Source organism: Spodoptera frugiperda, chromosome 9 (assembly GCF_023101765.2).
Source record: "Spodoptera frugiperda isolate SF20-4 chromosome 9, AGI-APGP_CSIRO_Sfru_2.0, whole genome shotgun sequence".
In the NCBI taxonomy this organism is placed as follows: domain Eukaryota; kingdom Metazoa; phylum Arthropoda; class Insecta; order Lepidoptera; family Noctuidae; genus Spodoptera; species Spodoptera frugiperda.
In genome coordinates, this window is record NC_064220.1 from 7,479,363 (window position 1) to 7,497,470 (window position 18,108).

Consider the following 18,108-nt stretch of genomic DNA (forward strand, 5'->3'; position numbering starts at 1 on the left):
AAATACTTGACAGCTGCAGTGATTGAAGAAACAAACGTCTTGCTGCATTTTCGCCATCTGATGATTGGACAAAGTAGCCGCCATTGCTACCCAAACAAACAAATGGGTCAAACTAAATAAACCCGTTGAAAAACAACAGCTAAGTAAACTAAAAATCCCGATTTACTCACGTAAATTAATGGAGAAAAGCACTAGTACTTTCAAGTCGCAGAGGGACTCTTCATCATGACGCGGCGACGTCGCGCAGCCTACTGGGCAATCTGCGACTCGAAAGTAGTAGAACTTTTCTCCATTAATTAATTTTTACATTTAGAAAACTTACAGCTAAAATAAACAGTTATTTATGTAACAATGATTAGTATGTCTTAAGGTAGTTATTATAAAAATATCAGCTATATGATTATTTTTTCAAATTAAAAATTATATTCATTCTTATTGTCGTCATGTAACAAGTAACAACCTACTTATAAAATAAAAGGGTGCGACGTTAATACAATGTGCTTCAAGTTTATGCGCTATAAAGTGAGATGACATCTGAATGGCGTATCAATGAGATGCCCATTATCTCGTTCCCCACTGGGACGCCGCGTCAGATAGAGAACAAGTCATGTTATTTATTTGTAGTTGTAATAAGATAACATTTAATATGCTGTTAGTTATTTCACACTACAATGAAAGAAAGAAAAAATATAATTTATTCGATACTGGACACGATGCATCAAATCTGTGTTTTCGTTAAGCTTAATACGTATTTTCGTTTGAGCGATAAAATCTACAACAAAATTTCCTTTTAAAATTCTATACAAACCATTTCCCTTTTTCTGTAATGTAAGGCTAAAAGCCTATCTAGGCTTCATAGTCTTAATATTTTAACTTAATTTACACTTTTAAGTAAAGGGAGGCTTAAAATTTCTACGTTAGTTAAGTGCCTTTTTTAAGTGAGGAAATCATCCAATGAATGTTACCTTGCTCTTGTTCCTTGGGTGAGGCGAGAGGGAGTGTCAGACTCTTACTGACTAAAAACCACTCCGTTCCTACTCCTGCTTTTCGAGCCCGAGCTCCGGTAACACGCTAGGCAGTCCGCAGCTCCGTGTAGCTAAAACATTACCTATATTTTTCAGGGTCATGTACGTTTTGAAAGGTAAAGTAACTAGTTCTATGTACTATTACTTTGGAACTAGCCAGACCATTAGAGGTGACAAAGGTGAGACAAAATACTTAGCGCTTGTTTCGCCACCTCCATTTATCTAAGTTGCCCAATATACCTACTTAACTTTTATTTCTTTTTAAGGTATTTTTATATTGTGGATATTTTAGTCAGTTATTATTGTTAGTTAATATGGTTCAATAGGGAAGATGCAATATTTTTATTTTTGTTTTCATTGTAAAGCATTCCATGTAGAATAGACCACAAGTATATTAAAAACAAAAACGCCTAATTTATTGCAAAAAATGCGTTTTGAAACTGACAGTTTAAATTTTCGCGCGGAAACGGACCTATAGTTCCGATGACGTCATACCTGTTTGTCGATGTCTGTCACTGTTCACTGTTTGTTACCGTCGCTGGCTTTTTTCAAAATTTCCTCTATTTTCAAGATATATTTTGATAAAACTAAAAATGGACATCCCATCAACATCTGGTTATTACAACAACAGCACCAAAAAAAGCCGCATTGACTCATGTTTCGTGCCATTGTGTCCATCAACTTCAACCAAATTTCCTAATAAATTGTTTTTAACTAGGCCTTCTGATCCCAAACTGAGAAAAAAGTGGTTCCAAGCTAAAAATGTATAGACATTTTACCACCTGGCAGACATTGTATCATGGCAGACAGAGGCTTCAAGCACATTTGCACAAGCAATTTCAGTTGATAAGACCACCTAGTGTTAGCAACACTAAGAAAAGTTCAAGAGATGATGTACTAAGGTCAAAGAAAATTGCAAGCCTGCGAATTCATATTGAAAGAGTGATCAGAAGACTGTGTGAGTTTGCTTTTTGAAGCCACATTCCTGTGTTTATCATTTCCTAATTCCCCATTTAGACTATAGTATAATCATTTGTTGTGCGCTTGTCAATTTGCAATCACCTTTAATTAAAATTGAATAAAAAAAGTATTTAAAAAACAAAGTTTTATTTAAAATATCTACAAAATGGTTACAGAAAAAACATGTAATTAATATCTTTTAATTTTGGAAACACAGCATCTATCCAGAATTTCTTTGCAGCATTCATAACTTCATTTATAAAAGCATTGTATCGCTTTTATAAATGATTTTCTAGAAGTACATATAGATAATTTTGTCTTTTTCCAATAACATGTTATGGACGTTATCGGAGGCTCCTCAGATCTTCTGTGTAACCATAGCAATAGTGCAGCAGCATGCTTACACCCACCTGGAAATAGATTTTAGTCTAAATTATCCATGCTACAGATTAACTATTTAAAATAACCAGAAATGTTTACCTTCAGAAGCCGCACAATCTTCGCATTGGCATGACTGAACCAAGCTTTGCGTTTCATTTATAATGGCTGTAACACGATAACCTTCTTTACGTATTTCATGCTCCGGCGTAACTCGACTTTTTACTATACATAATTCTCCAACTCTTTTGATTTGAACATAGCCGATTGGGTTATCGCCATATTATTTCTACACTCGAAAACTCCGCACTTTCCATAAAAAAGTTACAACCATGTCTACGCTAACTTTTGGTAGATTCCTAGAATCTGCTTTGATAAACCCAGCTTCCATTTTTAGCCGATAAATGCAAAATAATTTTCGCTTAAAATGTTCACAACTCAAAGTTGTCAATAGTTGACATAGCAGGAGTAACGTCACTAAACACTGATTGGTGTTTTGAAATACGTTTCTTTACATGTAACTTTTTATTCATAATTTATGATAAAAATCAACATTAAATAAAATGAAAACCTTGCTATGGCCCTTCTTTTATTCTTTTTTAGCATTTTAATAACAAAATTTTCATAAATATTATTTTTGCATCTTCCCTATTGTTAAAAAATAGAACAATTCTTATACCATGGCATGTGTCAGTCATTCTTATGTGAAAGATAGTTCATACATTTGACAATTCATTATCTCGTAAATAGCGGCTATTCAGACACTAATTACATTTTGTTTGTCACATTCTCAGTAATAACGCCAATAATACAATACACTTCAAATAACTATACATAACAAAGACAGACACATATGTCTGTCTTTCTATGAAGCCAATAAAACTGTGAACTCTTATGAATAGTATATATCTACAATAACCGAGCGCTCGTGTGACTCGTATTATGTCCAATTTTTATTTACACAAACGGAATTTTCCGAAATATTTTATAAGGAAAAGGATTGGATCATAAAACCTGTGCCACAAGTCGTGTTTATTTCCTTTATACATAAATATAGATACATAAGCCCCGATATTCCTTTAGCCGACACTTGATAGGCCGTCAATTGTATCGCCGGCTCAGCCGCTAGTACCTACAGCTAGCGATCCCTTGCTGTTTACTATCACAACTTAATAAAATCCGCACTTATACTCGGGTTTTCCTACAAAACGTCCTCATGTAGGGCTGCAACAGACTCCGTTTAAAATGATAAATACAGAATTCTTTCCTTGTTGTTTTTTATCCGATTGCAAGGGAGCAAAAATGAAGTTATGATTTTGATTAAAATTGTCATTGTCTAAGCAGCCCCAGTACATCCACTACTAAACATAGGTCTCCCCTAAAGACTTCTAGATCCTGGATCGGTTGGAACTTATCAGCATCTAAAGTAATAAAAAAACTGTTTATTCGGGTGTAAAAAGCCAAACTACAAAGTAAATCTTATTAACTTAAATAAAGTCTAATGTATATAGAATCTGAACTGTGAACCTGAAGGTGAAAAATGGACTGAAATAGTAAAAAAACACCCGCTTTTTGCTAGTTCTGGTTGCTTTTTGCTAATCTCATTGTTTTAAGGGATGATCCCATTGTTACATTTTGTCACACTGGACACAATTCCCTTACATTGTGACTAACGGGTAGTAAATAAACAAAACACTACCGAGAGAGTTACAATTTTGGGCAAAATTTGTTTTTGCCTGAAGCTTGAAAAGTAGGTGTACTTAGTCTGCTTAGGGGTTGATAAAAACTATTTATCCTTACACCAACAAATAACGAAGCGTACCTCTCCAAACATTTCGCACCCTTTTTTACGCTCAAAGTCATAAACTCCTGCCGACATCCCTACGTCAGGGAAATCCTTTTTAATATACATACACTGTACCTAATAAATCCTCACATATTTTAAACCGGTATTTAATATGGCACTATGTACAGCCTCACAGATATGCAACATTTTCCTCTCGTCCGTTTAATGTGAATATTAACATGTAAGTGAGAGAAGAATTTCCGTGTTTGTTAAGTTAGGAATTAAAGCTATGTTTACATGTACCTGCTTAATTTAATGAAGCTGGATGTAATGTTTGCTATCTTATTCTGAGAACTGACATGTTTGGAATATGTTTGTTGGTGGTGAGAGTTTACAGGAATTTTAGACTATGATTTGAAAGCTATTTATCTATGCTAATCAAGATGAATAGCGTACAATACAACATAATAGCGTAATAGACAAACTGGGTATGAAAATAATAAAAGGTGTAATTAGTCCGTCAATTAGATAACAAAAAATATTAGGCACGTATTTTTTCATATAAATAAATAATACTTAGATAAAAATAAAATGAAGTTAAGTTTAGGAGTTGGAGTAGTTACGTCACATTACCCTATAAAATGGAGTAAATCGTGACAACAGACGATATTTCAAATGAAATGTATCGTATGGTCGAAAGTATTAAATTTTGTAAGAATAGACAAAATACGTGACTAATGTTTTAAAATAATTTACTAAATGGACAATGGATTACTACCCTATTACACAACAAAATTTAAATTTAAGTGCAGATTGCACAAAAAATATCACAATGAGTTCAACAATTTTGTCTAAAAAGGAATCACAAATCACAGTTCACATTTATCACTTTCTTAGTTCCTTAAGTAATTGAATTACCAAGTAATAGAGTAGGAGTCGCTCGAGTAGGTACATAAGTATTAGTATGCCGGCAGCACAGCCTCTTAGGGCTCAATCCTACGTCGATTTGTTTGCGATTCAATAGAGACCCGCATTACTATGCCACAAGTATTGTCCGGGATGCATTAAACTTGCTTTATTATACATTTTTCCTTTAACCCGTGATTCATGATCGTTTAAAGACCTTTATAGGTTTTCTCCATATGAATTTATAGTGCTAATCATCACTAGTTCAGTTTATTTTGTTTTAATTTTTATAATAACTATCGTGAGACATACTAAATTAACTAAAAATTACGGTTTACTCACGTAAATTAATGGAGAAAAGCTCTACTAGTTTACTACTTAGCGCAGCCTACAAACAAAAGTTAACCTTTTTACTTGAAACTTTAATGGATACAAGTATCATTAGAGTTTTAATTCTTTAACAAGTCATTATTATAACATAAACTACTTCTTTAAACCGTCTGTCATTGAGTTTTAAAGATTTAAAGCAAATCAATCATCCTTTTCAAAATCTGAAAATAAATGTTTCATCAAAAAGTACCCAGTCCTCTCTACTTACTAAAATACATAGTAAGCCTGAATGTAACATATAGTGTGGTTGTACGGTACTCAAAGACGTGAGCGTCCATTAACAATTTGGACCGAAATTCCTACACAAATACCGACTTATTTTATAAGGGATTTGTTCGTTTATTTTCTATTACAACTGGACATTTACACCGATCCTGTTAGCTATCACATAGGCTTTCACATAAGCCGTGTTTTCGCTAAAACAAATGAAATTGGATGGATTTGTTTGAAACTAAAAAAGAAACATCATATTGTCCTGTACCCTTAGTACGAGTTTGCTTCACGTTAAAACTAATCGAAACGAGAGCTAGCTAGTAGTTCGGCGCTCTGATTGGCCGGCTCGAATAAACCAACCAATCAGAGCGCCGAACGCGCTCTCGTTGCGATTATTTTAAACGTACAGCAAATCATAGTAACTGCCGTCACTGCCGTAACTCAGTCATTTAATGATTACTTAAACTATTCCTTAGTAACGATTTTAAGTATATCGAAAAATATTGCTAAAGACTAGGTTAAGTAACCATTAAATGATTCTCATATAATGTAAAAGGTATATAAATATGTTTCATCAAAATGTACTACAGAGACTTTTTTGGTTTGAACATTGTGTAAAGTTGGAAGTATGTATCCGATTTCATATTGAAATGTGAATGTTTTTACGTTGACCTATTTGTTTGAGAGTATTGTTCAAGTACTTGTAAGTGTACTTAACAGTCGAGTAACAGGTATGAGTTTAATTTCGCGGTTAAATCAAGTATTGTTGTATTGTTATTTCATTTCAAAAATAGAGCGTCCTTTTTAAAAGACTGGCAACGCACCTGTGACTCCTCTGGTGCGGATGTCCATTAGCGGTGCTGATTGCGTACCATCAAGTCATCCGTCTGCTCGTTTGCCCCCTATTCTATGCACGGTAACAAAACCTATGGACTGTCGGTCGGTAAGTGATCATTGTAGCCTAAATACATCTGCATTCTCAAAAGCATTACAAGTGCGATACCGTCTATGTAGTTAGCTGTTTAATTGAGCTATCATTTTCAGAGAGCAATCAGGGAGTAAACGAATTGGGCACCAGGAATTCTCACTTTAATTTATCAAACGAAACGTAGCTAATTGCTATTAGGTATCTGTTAGGTATTTGGTGTTCTGTGAGGTGTACCTGTACCTACCTATATAGGTTTGAAAGTCTTCTATTTTCTTTTGTTTGACGTGATTTTAGTTTAGTATTCTGTGCATATTAATAAAATATGCGTAAAACATCACTAGCTAAAAGTTGATTGGCCAGATTGAACATGAGCTGTTTTGTCTTTGAATATTTGTGTTTTTGAGGATTTTTTTATATTTAATGTCCGCCCCATATACTTTTGTTTCAACACGGAAATTTTTCAACGCATTTTAATTATATTTTTCTCACATACACATGATACCCAGACCCGAAACAACAATTTGTGGATCACAAAAGAGTTGCTTACCCGCTACCCGTTGCGCAGCAGCCAGTTGCCCAGCCACCGCGCCAACCGTGTAGTCACATAACAAATAACAAAATAATAATTAACGAAATCGGTTCAGCTGTTCTCATTATTAAACATGCATATTAAATTTCGCTAAATGCCTTTTTTTATTTATTTTTTTGTTTTTTAAAAAACGTGTTGCTTAGCAACACATTTAGCGATATGTGTTTGACCACTATCTCGCCTGGTGGTAAAGCGAAGATGTAGATAAAGGTATTCTATTTTTATTGCCAAAGCTTTGAGTCACAGAAATAAATTCTATCTATTATTTCATGACAAAGGATTCACAGTCAGCCTGAGGGTCCCAATATTTTGTTATATTTGTCCTCAATGAGACAAAGGATGATCCGACAGTATCCTGGACGTGACGCCAATCCCAATTATTACCAAATCAAGTGTCACAAAGACTGATGTCTGAAGTAAAAATATCTATACCGTGCTTGGTGTGAAAAGGTCCTATCCGCCATTCGTTTACTACAGATTATACACCCTTTTTACACGAAGCCAACAATATCGTAAGACTTCTCTTGTTTTTAAAGGTTTCACAAGAAAAACGTGGTTGTTAAACCTGGTTTTTTATCACAAAGCTCAGGGATTGGTGGACTTTTTGCTATAAATGTCAATTTGATACCTTTCCGTTCGAGAAGGGGTTTATCTCACTGACGGGTCCCGAACAAATCCTGGAAGGGTTTCATTTTGACTTTTGAAATATTATGGAACCTTTGGAACACATCGATAGAGGACTTATATGTACCTTTTGTCAATGATCTTACGTAGTTTCAGAATGCTTAGTGTAAGAAAGGATTCGTTACTAAATGCCTTAATTTTAAACAGGTTGCTTGAGGAGTCTAATATGTCGTAACTTGCCACTGTGGTGTAGCAGTCACTGAGAACCCAACTACTAAAACAAGAACAGGACAAAAGTCGGGTGTCAGGCGCGGGGATTACGACAGCCCCTTTTATGGAACAAGGCAAATGCCTAATAAATATATGTAATAAATATTCAGTAACGTACTGAGACAAATTCTGGCTGATGATGATGACGATGACGTATCTACACGCAGCTGCTGACTACAGCAGGCGGCACGACGTCGCCGCGTGCTGCTGGTGAAGAGTCCCTCTTTGACTTGAAACTAGTAGGGCTATTTCTCCAGATATTTATAAGAGTAAACCGTATTTTGTAGTTAATTTAGTATGTCTCACGATAGTTATTATAAAAATAATGATGATGAGAGTGTGAATATTGTGTAGAATTGAGTATATAATTTGATACTTCATTCCAAATAATTGAATCAAAAATATTCGCATAAATCATGACAAGGTATACTACTCTGCATGAAATGGCGCCTATCATTAGTATTAGTTGTGCAGTAATGGCACGATTTCATGTTAGATATCATACACGAACCAAAATGAACATACTATGGTTATTTACTGTCATAAAACCTAATGCTAGTCTTCAATCAACGTGATATAAACTTTGATAGTAGTTACTTAAAGTTATTTTTGCAATGGTAGATGTAGCAGGCTGTAGACTTGGTTAAATTGTTAGGTACTTAGGGCTAAGCTACACTTACTGTGATTGGTTTGAAAATGTGATGAAAATTTCATGTAGTTTGTCTATGTGTCTGGCAGGGTGGTTGTGACTGTCTAGCAAGAAGTCTCTGTAAAGTAATATTAGGTGTTTTGAATTTGGAATCTGATGTACGACCATAGGCTGGTCTTTATATCACACTTCACACTCATTTATAAACACGAAACTTTGTTTGTTCGGATGTTTTTCCGTCAATCACACTGAAACTACTCAAAACTACAGATAAAGCTGAGTTGATATGAGGTAAAGCTGAGCAGGCAGCTACAATATATTACTGTAAAACTGGCGAAAAGTTGGTTACATAGTAATTTTGAACATAAACCAACCCTTCATTTGTAACATTCAGTGTTTAGTTTCAGTCAAAAGTTGAAGAAGTACATACATTCAAGTATGTATTACATCACTATATGTTCACGATACCACAACAAATGTTGTGAGTAAAACCTCTTTACGATAAGCATGTTCAAAGCTAATGCGAGGTATTACCCGACCCCCTAGAACGTGGCGCTCCTGCCTCAAAGAATATCTAGTCTGAAGCATAGCCTTACATAGGTAACCACATTCTCCGGTCTAGTCTAGATTTATGAGAAAAAACCACTTTATCTAGATTACCTGTAGAGTGGAGGTTGATGCTCTCAGTATTAAAATATCTTCTTTTTTTTTGTATAAGTCGGTAAACGAGCAGACGCAATCGCTGCTTCCCATGTACACCCAAAACACTAAATGCGTTACTAGTGCGTTGCCGGCCTTTTGGGGGTTACGAATTTAAGGGTTATTGGGTAATCGGGGATTACGAAGATTGAGAAGGGGGGTAATTGGGCCTCCTGCAACCTTACTCATACAACGAAACACAGAAAATCTTAGTGTGAGGCAACGTTTTTAAAAAAACCTTTTATGTAAAGGAGACCCATAGCAGTGACGGTCCGTCGTGGCACAGTAATAATTATCTTAACAGGCTGTTAAATAATGATTGACTGTTAGAAAAGATGACAAGAATACGACAAAATATCTAAAAAAGGGAACTATACTTAATGTCACATTTTCTTGATGATTTTTTCTCAATTGTTTTTTAATGATCACTCGTACTTCAGAACGGTAAGGCTGTTGACTACTTAACTGGACTAGTTCCCTGCGGTTCTAAGCCCCCAGGGCTTTAACTTAGAGTCAACGAGGGCAAAAAAGTTAACTACAGACTAATGACCGCAACATTGAGAGTACCCCCCATTTTCCTCCATTTCTTGTACAGAACCAAGATCAATTTTAACTCTTTTTTAATTTCTTGCCCCTTTTTATTATTCTAAGGGTTTAACAAAAAGTAAACTGTAAATAGACAGGGGTTCCATTAATCACTGCGAGTTAGACAATGTTTATCCTCTTGATATTGTTGGAATACTTTCTAAAAACTCAATGGAAAATTCAAGGGAAATGAAAAATGATTGTAAGTGGAATTAGGTTTTCTGGTTCTTACTGGCTTTAGCTCACTTTTGTAGTTTAAAAAACCTGGTGACGCTTCCAATAATTTTTTTTATGAGAAAATAAAAGTTGAGAGTTTGTTAGATCAACTTTGACTTTCCTGTTGGGATATGTGAATATATGAAAGTGTTAGTATCGAATTCTCGCTGTTGTAACAATAATATTATTAAGGGGTACTTTTCTACAAGAGATTTGCTATGCTATGTTGCTGTAGACGAGTTTAGCTTCCACCAATCATATTTATTGGTACTCATAGCTTAACACTGATGGTGATGCACAGCTACATAGCTTAGTATCAGTGGAAACGGTCACATATAGAGCTTAGCTATTACATTTATTAATAGCATAGGTACATAGCAAATTTCTGGTGGAAAAGCACCCTTAGTCCCATGTTATAAAAATGTAACAAGAACCGTAAACCTTTCCCTTTGGAGTTGATTGCAATATTTTATCGTAGAGCAGTGAATTAAAAAATACAATGCCGACCTCATTAAGCCACAAAAAAGGCTTAAAAAAGAATAATTAGTTGTAATCAAGTTCCTAAATAAAGAACATTAATATTTCCTTCCTATCTGCAGGTCAGAGTCAGAATAGCAAGTATTTCTGTTTGTTTGTTTGTACAGACAATCCCAACGCATTTGTTAAAGTCCACTCTCAAATAATTAAATGTTTTGTGAAGGAGATTAGGATTTGGGACGGCACTGCAATGTTAGCTGGCTTGTTATCATTTCTTTGAGATCACAGAACAGAGAAATACTGTTTGAGATTTTGTTTGTGTTTTTGTTTCTATGTTTGACTGTCATTCATTCAGACTGCAGTTGGCGTGGTGGCAACCTGCTGCCGTGCAAAGCGTAACGGTTTCGATTCCCGCACGGGCTGGGCAACCCGCTGACACGCAAATTGTTACGGTTTTGATTCCCGCACGGAACAATCCTTTTTTTTTTGAGGGTGGAAAATCAACAGATTCTGGTTTCGGTCTGGGTGTCATGTGTTTCTGAACAAATATGTTCCTAAACGCACCCACGATGTAGGAGAAAATCCTAGTGTGACGGAACATTTAAAAAACATTCTTGTACTGCCTAATTGGTGTAGTAGTCACAAAATTAGTAGGATTATTGGGTTGTCTCTGTAATCTAAAAGATAAAAATCTTGGTCAGATAAACATCATTTGGAGTTTTTTATTAAAATCTTTATTTAGAACACAATGGCGGGGCAGGAAGGGTTGCCATAATGTCCGCTTGACAGGCGGCTCGGGGACCGCAGTTAGATCAACGATATATAGGTAACGCTTTAGATAATGCTATGCTGCCCATTCCTCCTGGTTTCTGGTCGCAGTTTTAGTACATACCGAGTCCCGTTCAGTGTAATTTAGAGTTAATAAAAACTTTTTCAACCCAAAGTCAGTAACAATTTCTCAACACCTATAAACCAATTATTAATGACAATGTATAAGTTAAATACTCAATTAATAGAACCTACTCATACATCTGAAATTACCTTCACGTATTGTAGACCTGTGAACACGGCATGATTAGGGTGCTCCTTGCGAGGTAATGTCTCATTACTCCGCTCTGATTGGATTGTGTTCGCTGATTGCGACCCTTTCTCCTGAGGTCCCTACGTGGAGGGGTGATAAGAGGCTCTTGAAAGGACCCTGTCAAGCCATGTGCTCATGTTTCTATAAATGTGATTATTTTTGGTAAATGGTTCGGTTTTGTGTAGCTGGTTTTGAACTATGTTTGGTAGTGTAAGAAATATTGGACTGAATCTGTTCAATTACAATCTGCAAGCCGCCCGCTAATCGCGCTAATCATTGTAAATTCCTTTCATGTGGAGGAGGTCCATAGTCTAGACACAGGTCTAGATCTTGTATCATGGAACGTTGATTTAACTTAATTTGATTGTATTGAATTAGTTTTCGTTTTCATAATTTGTCGTATTACTTTGTTTACGAATATTATTTGTATTGTTCCAGGTCTCCCCAACGACCTGTCAGTCTCCTGGCACCAGTACCCCTACAGCCTCGGCATCGTCTTCTGCAAGCTGAGGGCACTCATCTCTGAAGCGTGAGTATATCCTCCTTTTTATACAATTTTAACTTTAATCTCACGTGTGCTAGGGTTCAAATTTGAGAACTTTACTACTAGAGCAGTGAGGCAATTTAGGCCAATCTTTTTTCCTCACCAGCCGGCACTAGCGTGAGGTTTGTTTGTTCAATAGAGAATTAGCTAGTTTCAAACTATTAATTAGACTTTCAATTTTTGATGCTTGATCCGGAGCTGGTTTACCGCGGCTCCGGCTTGAAAAGCAGGGGTCGTTTTAAGTCAGTAAGAGTCTGACACTCCTTCTCTCCTCACCCAAAACGGAAGAAGACCGTGGATGATATTCCCCTCAAAAAAGAACTTCCAATTTTTAAAGTGATCTTGTGAGCAAAACAACGGTATAAGACCCTCTTTGAAGACAACTGACCTTTCCTAATTCTATTTTAGTAAGTAAATAACTGTCAGTTTACAAGTAACTGAGTGTAGCTGACTTCGCAACAAGTTTTACAAGTTGTAAGTTGTCGGCACTTAACCGAGACTTTAATTTTAACTGATAGTTGAGACGGAACTCTTTGTAGCAACTTGTTGTAGTTAACTGCGCCCTGTAACTGTACGTAATTGATTGTTCCTTTGTCTAACTGACTGGAAGTTTGCGAAGCTGTCTAACTTTCATTGATCTGTAAAACGGTAGTTGATGACGTCAAATTCAGTCGTTTTATTTAAATGTCAGAAATTATGAATTTTGTATTAAGGCATTAACTGTCGAAAGAAAGTTGTTGAAGGCAAATCCTCCGCTGAGCATGATGTGGCTATGACTTAAAGACATAAAACGCTTTAACGGCACCGCTTCAACACGGCAATAAACTTGTCATTTGGATTTGAACATTAAATCTTATGTCGTATGATATAATTCATAATGTCACTCGAGACTAAAAGGCTGCGCGCGGTCCGCGTGCTGACAGCGCGCTTACAGCACTTTAGTATTGTTTCCAAAAGTCAGTGCATAATATCTTCAAGAAAGTAATTCTCCCTAATATCCTCCCTAAATACTGACATAAAGCGACCTGCATCCAAATAAATACCAGTAGAACCTTATTTAAAAACATAATTTACATGTTTGAATGTTCCTTGTTAATTAAACAAATAATTCACCGCGGCGCCGCTCGCCGGTCGAGCATTACGCTGACATCTTGCAACGGCCACCAGGGGACGTTTCCTTTAATTAAATCCTATTTACTAAAATTACTAAATAAAAACAAACGTGACTAATAACAAAAATATTAAAATTTTACAGAAAATAAGGTAGTGTATTGTGTAGTGTAGTAGCATTTTAGTATCATAAACTTAAAAATATAGCTTACTCGTATAAATCACCTATTTGAGAAAATTTTCTACTAGTTTATAATAAGAGTAAGAATCTTTGTCAAGAAAAAGTGACTTGAAACTAGTAGAGCTTTACTCCTATACGTGATAATCCAATTTAAGGTCAATGAAGCTGTGGGATGTGGTGCTAGATATAACATTGGCTAAAGTAACATGCCTAATCGCCGTACTCATAGTCATTTAATGGTTACTTAACCCAGTCCTTAGCAACTGTTATGAAGGAATAGTTTAAGTAATCACTAAATGTCTCTGAATGCACCAGTAAGATATACTTAGAAAACCTAAACATTTCACAGGAAAATACATAAGATTGAATAATTTATTTTAACCTTTTCAGTGATAAATAAATAAATAAATGAATTCAACGCGTTAGCAATGGTTCTCACTACCTCTTTACTCTTAAATAGAATCTTAATCTCTGCTCTTTGAAGTTGGTATTGAATAGAAAATGTAGTTTGTTAAATACTTTGAGAAAAACGGTGGCCAAGATAAGACAAGAAAGAACTTCGAAGTGAAACAAATAATATATGTATAACAAATGTTTTTAGGTCAAACGGTTTTAAAGAGCTTTGTTCTACTAATCAATACAATTCGTTTAATATCCATAATGGAGGTAGTTGTGGAAAAAAAAATAGTTTATTATGTATGGTCATCAAGATTAAGAGTGTGTACCAAATATCAAATCGATCTGTCGTCAGAAAGAGGATAAAATTCCAATTACTTTAGACCCTAACAAATGGGGCAAGCTAAATAAAACCGCTTGAAAATATATTTACTGCTAGTCTTCTAAGAGGGGTTAGGTAATAATGTTAGTCAGTCAATCTAGTCAGCAATTAAGACAGTTTAACACTTTAAATGCCACGGGGGTCACCAGTTACCGAACGTTACCGGAGGATTTGCCTTCAACAATTTTCTATTGGCAGTCAAAGACAAATAGACTGACAAGACTGCCTCATTGGTCCCTGACCGGTTCTGGGAACTAAACGCTTCCTCGACAATCACGTTGTGATGTTGTTCATGCTCGAGTCGGAGAGTAGTGTTTTGTTTTAGGTATGTTTGTGTTTGGAAACCACACACTACGTAGGAGTTAATTCGAATATCTATATGGCGAAACAAGTTTTTAGAAGAATACAAAAATATCACTGTCAAGGCCGTAATAAATGACCTTAAGTGTGAGAGAGTCATATTTCGGCATGAATGGGCCGGCTCGACCGGAGTGATACCACGGTCTCACGGAAAACCGACGTGAAACAACGCTTGCGTTGTGTTTCGATGAAGTGGGGTTACCGGAGGCCCAATTACCCTTCCCAATCCCCGATTCCCCAACAACCCTTAAATTCCTAATACCCAAATGGGCGATAACGCACGTGTAACGCCTCGTGTCTTTCGGGTGTCCATGGGCGGCGGCGATTGCTTAACATTAGGTGATCCGTATGCTCGTAGACCGGTTTCCTTAAAAAAAACAGTTTGTCAACTTCAAGAAGAAAATTCATTAGAATAAATCAATACGTTTTGCAAATATCGCCATTACAGTTTGCGACATTGCCACAATTTACAAGAGCAATTTGTCCCTCCCTCCTCCACCCGAATATTAATGGCTAGTGGTGGGTCTTATAACTTTTGTCAAACAGTTTAAACGGAAAACTTTTAACGACCAATTTCATTCTTCACGAAGTCAGAATAAATCTAAAATTAAGTGATCAAGATTTTAGTGTGGGAGAGCCATGTTTGGCAAGCATGGGCCGGCTCGACCCGAGTGATACCACGTTCGAGGAAACCGACGTGAAACAACGCTTGCATTGTGTTTTGTCGTGTAAATATGGTTACCGGAATCCCAATTAACCCCTCCGCAATTTCCAAAACCTCAACAATTCTTAAATTTTAACCCCGAAATGGATAATAGGGCATGTAACTCCCCTGGTTTTCGAGAGTCCATGGGCGACGCCGATTGCTTACCATCAGGTGATTCGTCTACTCGTTTACCGACTTATCAATTAAAAATATTTTTTGTGGGATCTCAGTATAATGACATCTCTATAGTTATTACTTTGTTCCCTTTAAAACACAGGGTTATTTGTATTAGAAAACTACGTACTAGATTTTACTATATTTTGTCCAGGACTTTGTAAACGCATACAACGTCGTTTCTCCTTTGTGTAAGAATTTTAGAAGCCATTCTATTGTTGTCTAAAAGAAGAAGAAAATCCATCATTTTCCAGTTCAGTTTTTTTAAGAATATAGTAAAAAAAAATTAAGTTTTCTGCGTCCTAGCTTATTAACAAGGCATGGTTTTCTCAAAAACCTGGAATATTTTCTCAGATATAACGAAACATCAAAAAGAAATCCACAGCAATACATAGGAAACTTCCAATAAAATCAGGGAGATATTGGAATCATTTGGAGTGCACTCTTTAGAAGCCATCAGCGTGTGTAGGTTCGAAAGCCGTCGTTTCACACCCGAGAGGGCACGGATTTCAATGTTAAAGTATTGCAGAGAGGGGGCGCTGCGATCACGTGTAGGGGACTATGCGCCAGGTGTGCCGGGAATGCGCTCCGATATTTCACGCGGATTTCAGCAATGTAAAGCTTTTATAGTGCCTATGTTGCATTTACATCACTTAGTATGAAGCCTTCCTATACTTGTATAGAGGGCAATAAACAACGTTTGTGTTGTCTCGCCATGTGACTAAGATTGCCGGAGGGCTAAATATCCAATCTCTGAATCTTCAAAAGGCCGGTAACATACTTGTAAATTTCCTTTAGTGTATGGGTTGGTATAAGCCGATTTCTTATAGCATCTGTCAGCACAACAATGGCCCTGCGCTATAAAAAGCTATAGGATATAATTTCAAATTAAATAAATAATTCGAAAGTAAACATACCGAATAATGTATTAGGTATTTCGATTTTCACCAATTGCAAATGCGACCCTTCTATTAAAAACGTAGATTACTTCCTACGAAAAGTGGTTTAAGGTTTGTTAATGGTTCTGTTTACCATTGATTGGGGTCAAGAAAAAAGATAATTTGTATATCCGACAAAGTCTATTGACTTTCATATTGAAATTTATAGGGAAAATTGGTTTTAATAGCTCCGCCTACAATGAGGAAATATACGAATTGCCTAATTCCACCATTCACTTTGTAAGTGATTTTAATAAGTGGTTAGACCACCTGTGTAAATGGAGCAACTATTGAATTGCAATCAGTGCCCATTAGGTCCCATCAATATTTAACGATCCTCATAATTGGGAAGTTGAGAAAGGGTTTCCGTAATTGCGATCATTGAGGTCGTTAAATTCATCAGTAATTTATATTTAGTAACCCGTTACTACGAGGCAGAAACCCTATTATTAATATAAGTTTTAGACTATTTTAAGACCGCCTACGCGCCAGTGACTCTTCTGGTGTTGCGGGTGTCTATGGGCGGCGCTGATCGCTTACCATCAGGTGACTCGTCTGCTCGTTTGCCCCCTATTCCATAAAAAGAATATGTCTCTAAAACCTAATGTTAAACTAAACCTATAAGGTACACAGCATCGTTTAAAGAGTGAACTTACTCGACTAAAAAGGTCTATAAAACTAAAAATCTACAAAGTAGCAATGTATGAATTGTTCAAGTTTTATTTCTCTACCTTCCAATACAAAAGAAAATGGAGGCAAAGATGGTTGTTTACAAAACAAAGTTAAATACAAATAAAAGAATGCCGTGATCGCTTCAGGAGACTCTGAAGAGAGCGATGAGGAATAACGAGATGATATTATGCTTACTGTAGTAAACAAAATATGGATATACATATACAGGAGAAATGTTGAAAGGAATACTAACTAAGAACATTTTCTTAAAGACCATAACTTTCTTCTTTTTCATCGAAGATCTTCAGAATCTCAGAACTCACAATCAGACGTGTCGTGGTAGCCCAGAGGTTTAAGACGCCCGTTTTCCATTCATGTGGACGCGGATTCGAAAGCTAACAACGGCAAGTACAAATGTGACTTTTTCAGAGTTACATATAATTTCTAAGATTATGTAGATACCGGTGACAATCGGTGAAAGAAAACATCGTGAGGTAAACTTGAGTTTATAATTTCTAATTTATTTACCAACCTGCATTGAGCAAGCGTGGTGATTAATGTTCAATCCTTAAAAAGAGGCCTTTGGTCAGCAGTGGCCACTTATAGGCTGTTGGTGTGTATGTGTGTATATAACTAATTATCACAGCAAATTTTAGTGAACACATTCCCTAATAGTATTTTACCAAGAACCAAACAGATCTAATTATAACCATCACTCAATTAGGAGAAAACTCTTGACATCATGTTTCTTAGCTCATAATCAAGTTAGTCTAAAGTGATTTCTTCCTCTAGACGAAATACTTAGGAAGTCTTCCGAAGTTATGAGATAAAACAATAACAATTACAACTTGGTACAACTTAATCCTGCT

General features: G+C 36.0%; 1 protein-coding gene and 1 long non-coding RNA gene across 2 annotated transcripts in view; one reads left to right on the forward strand and one right to left on the reverse strand.

Annotated features, from left to right (window-relative positions):
* LOC118271510 (neuropeptides capa receptor-like) overlaps positions 1 to 18,108 on the forward strand; it is a 91,184-nt gene that overhangs the window by 24,365 nt on the left and 48,711 nt on the right. The window contains exon 2 of the mRNA XM_050695791.1: positions 12,215 to 12,305. Within this exon, the coding sequence (XP_050551748.1) occupies positions 12,215 to 12,305 (91 nt within the window). The remainder of the gene's footprint in view (positions 1 to 12,214; positions 12,306 to 18,108) is intronic.
* Positions 2,116 to 2,790, reverse strand: LOC118275891 (uncharacterized). Its single transcript, XR_007705584.1, has 2 exons — positions 2,466 to 2,790; positions 2,116 to 2,395 (listed from the first exon to the last, which is right to left on the reverse strand). It is a non-coding gene; the product is annotated as an uncharacterized LOC118275891 (long non-coding RNA).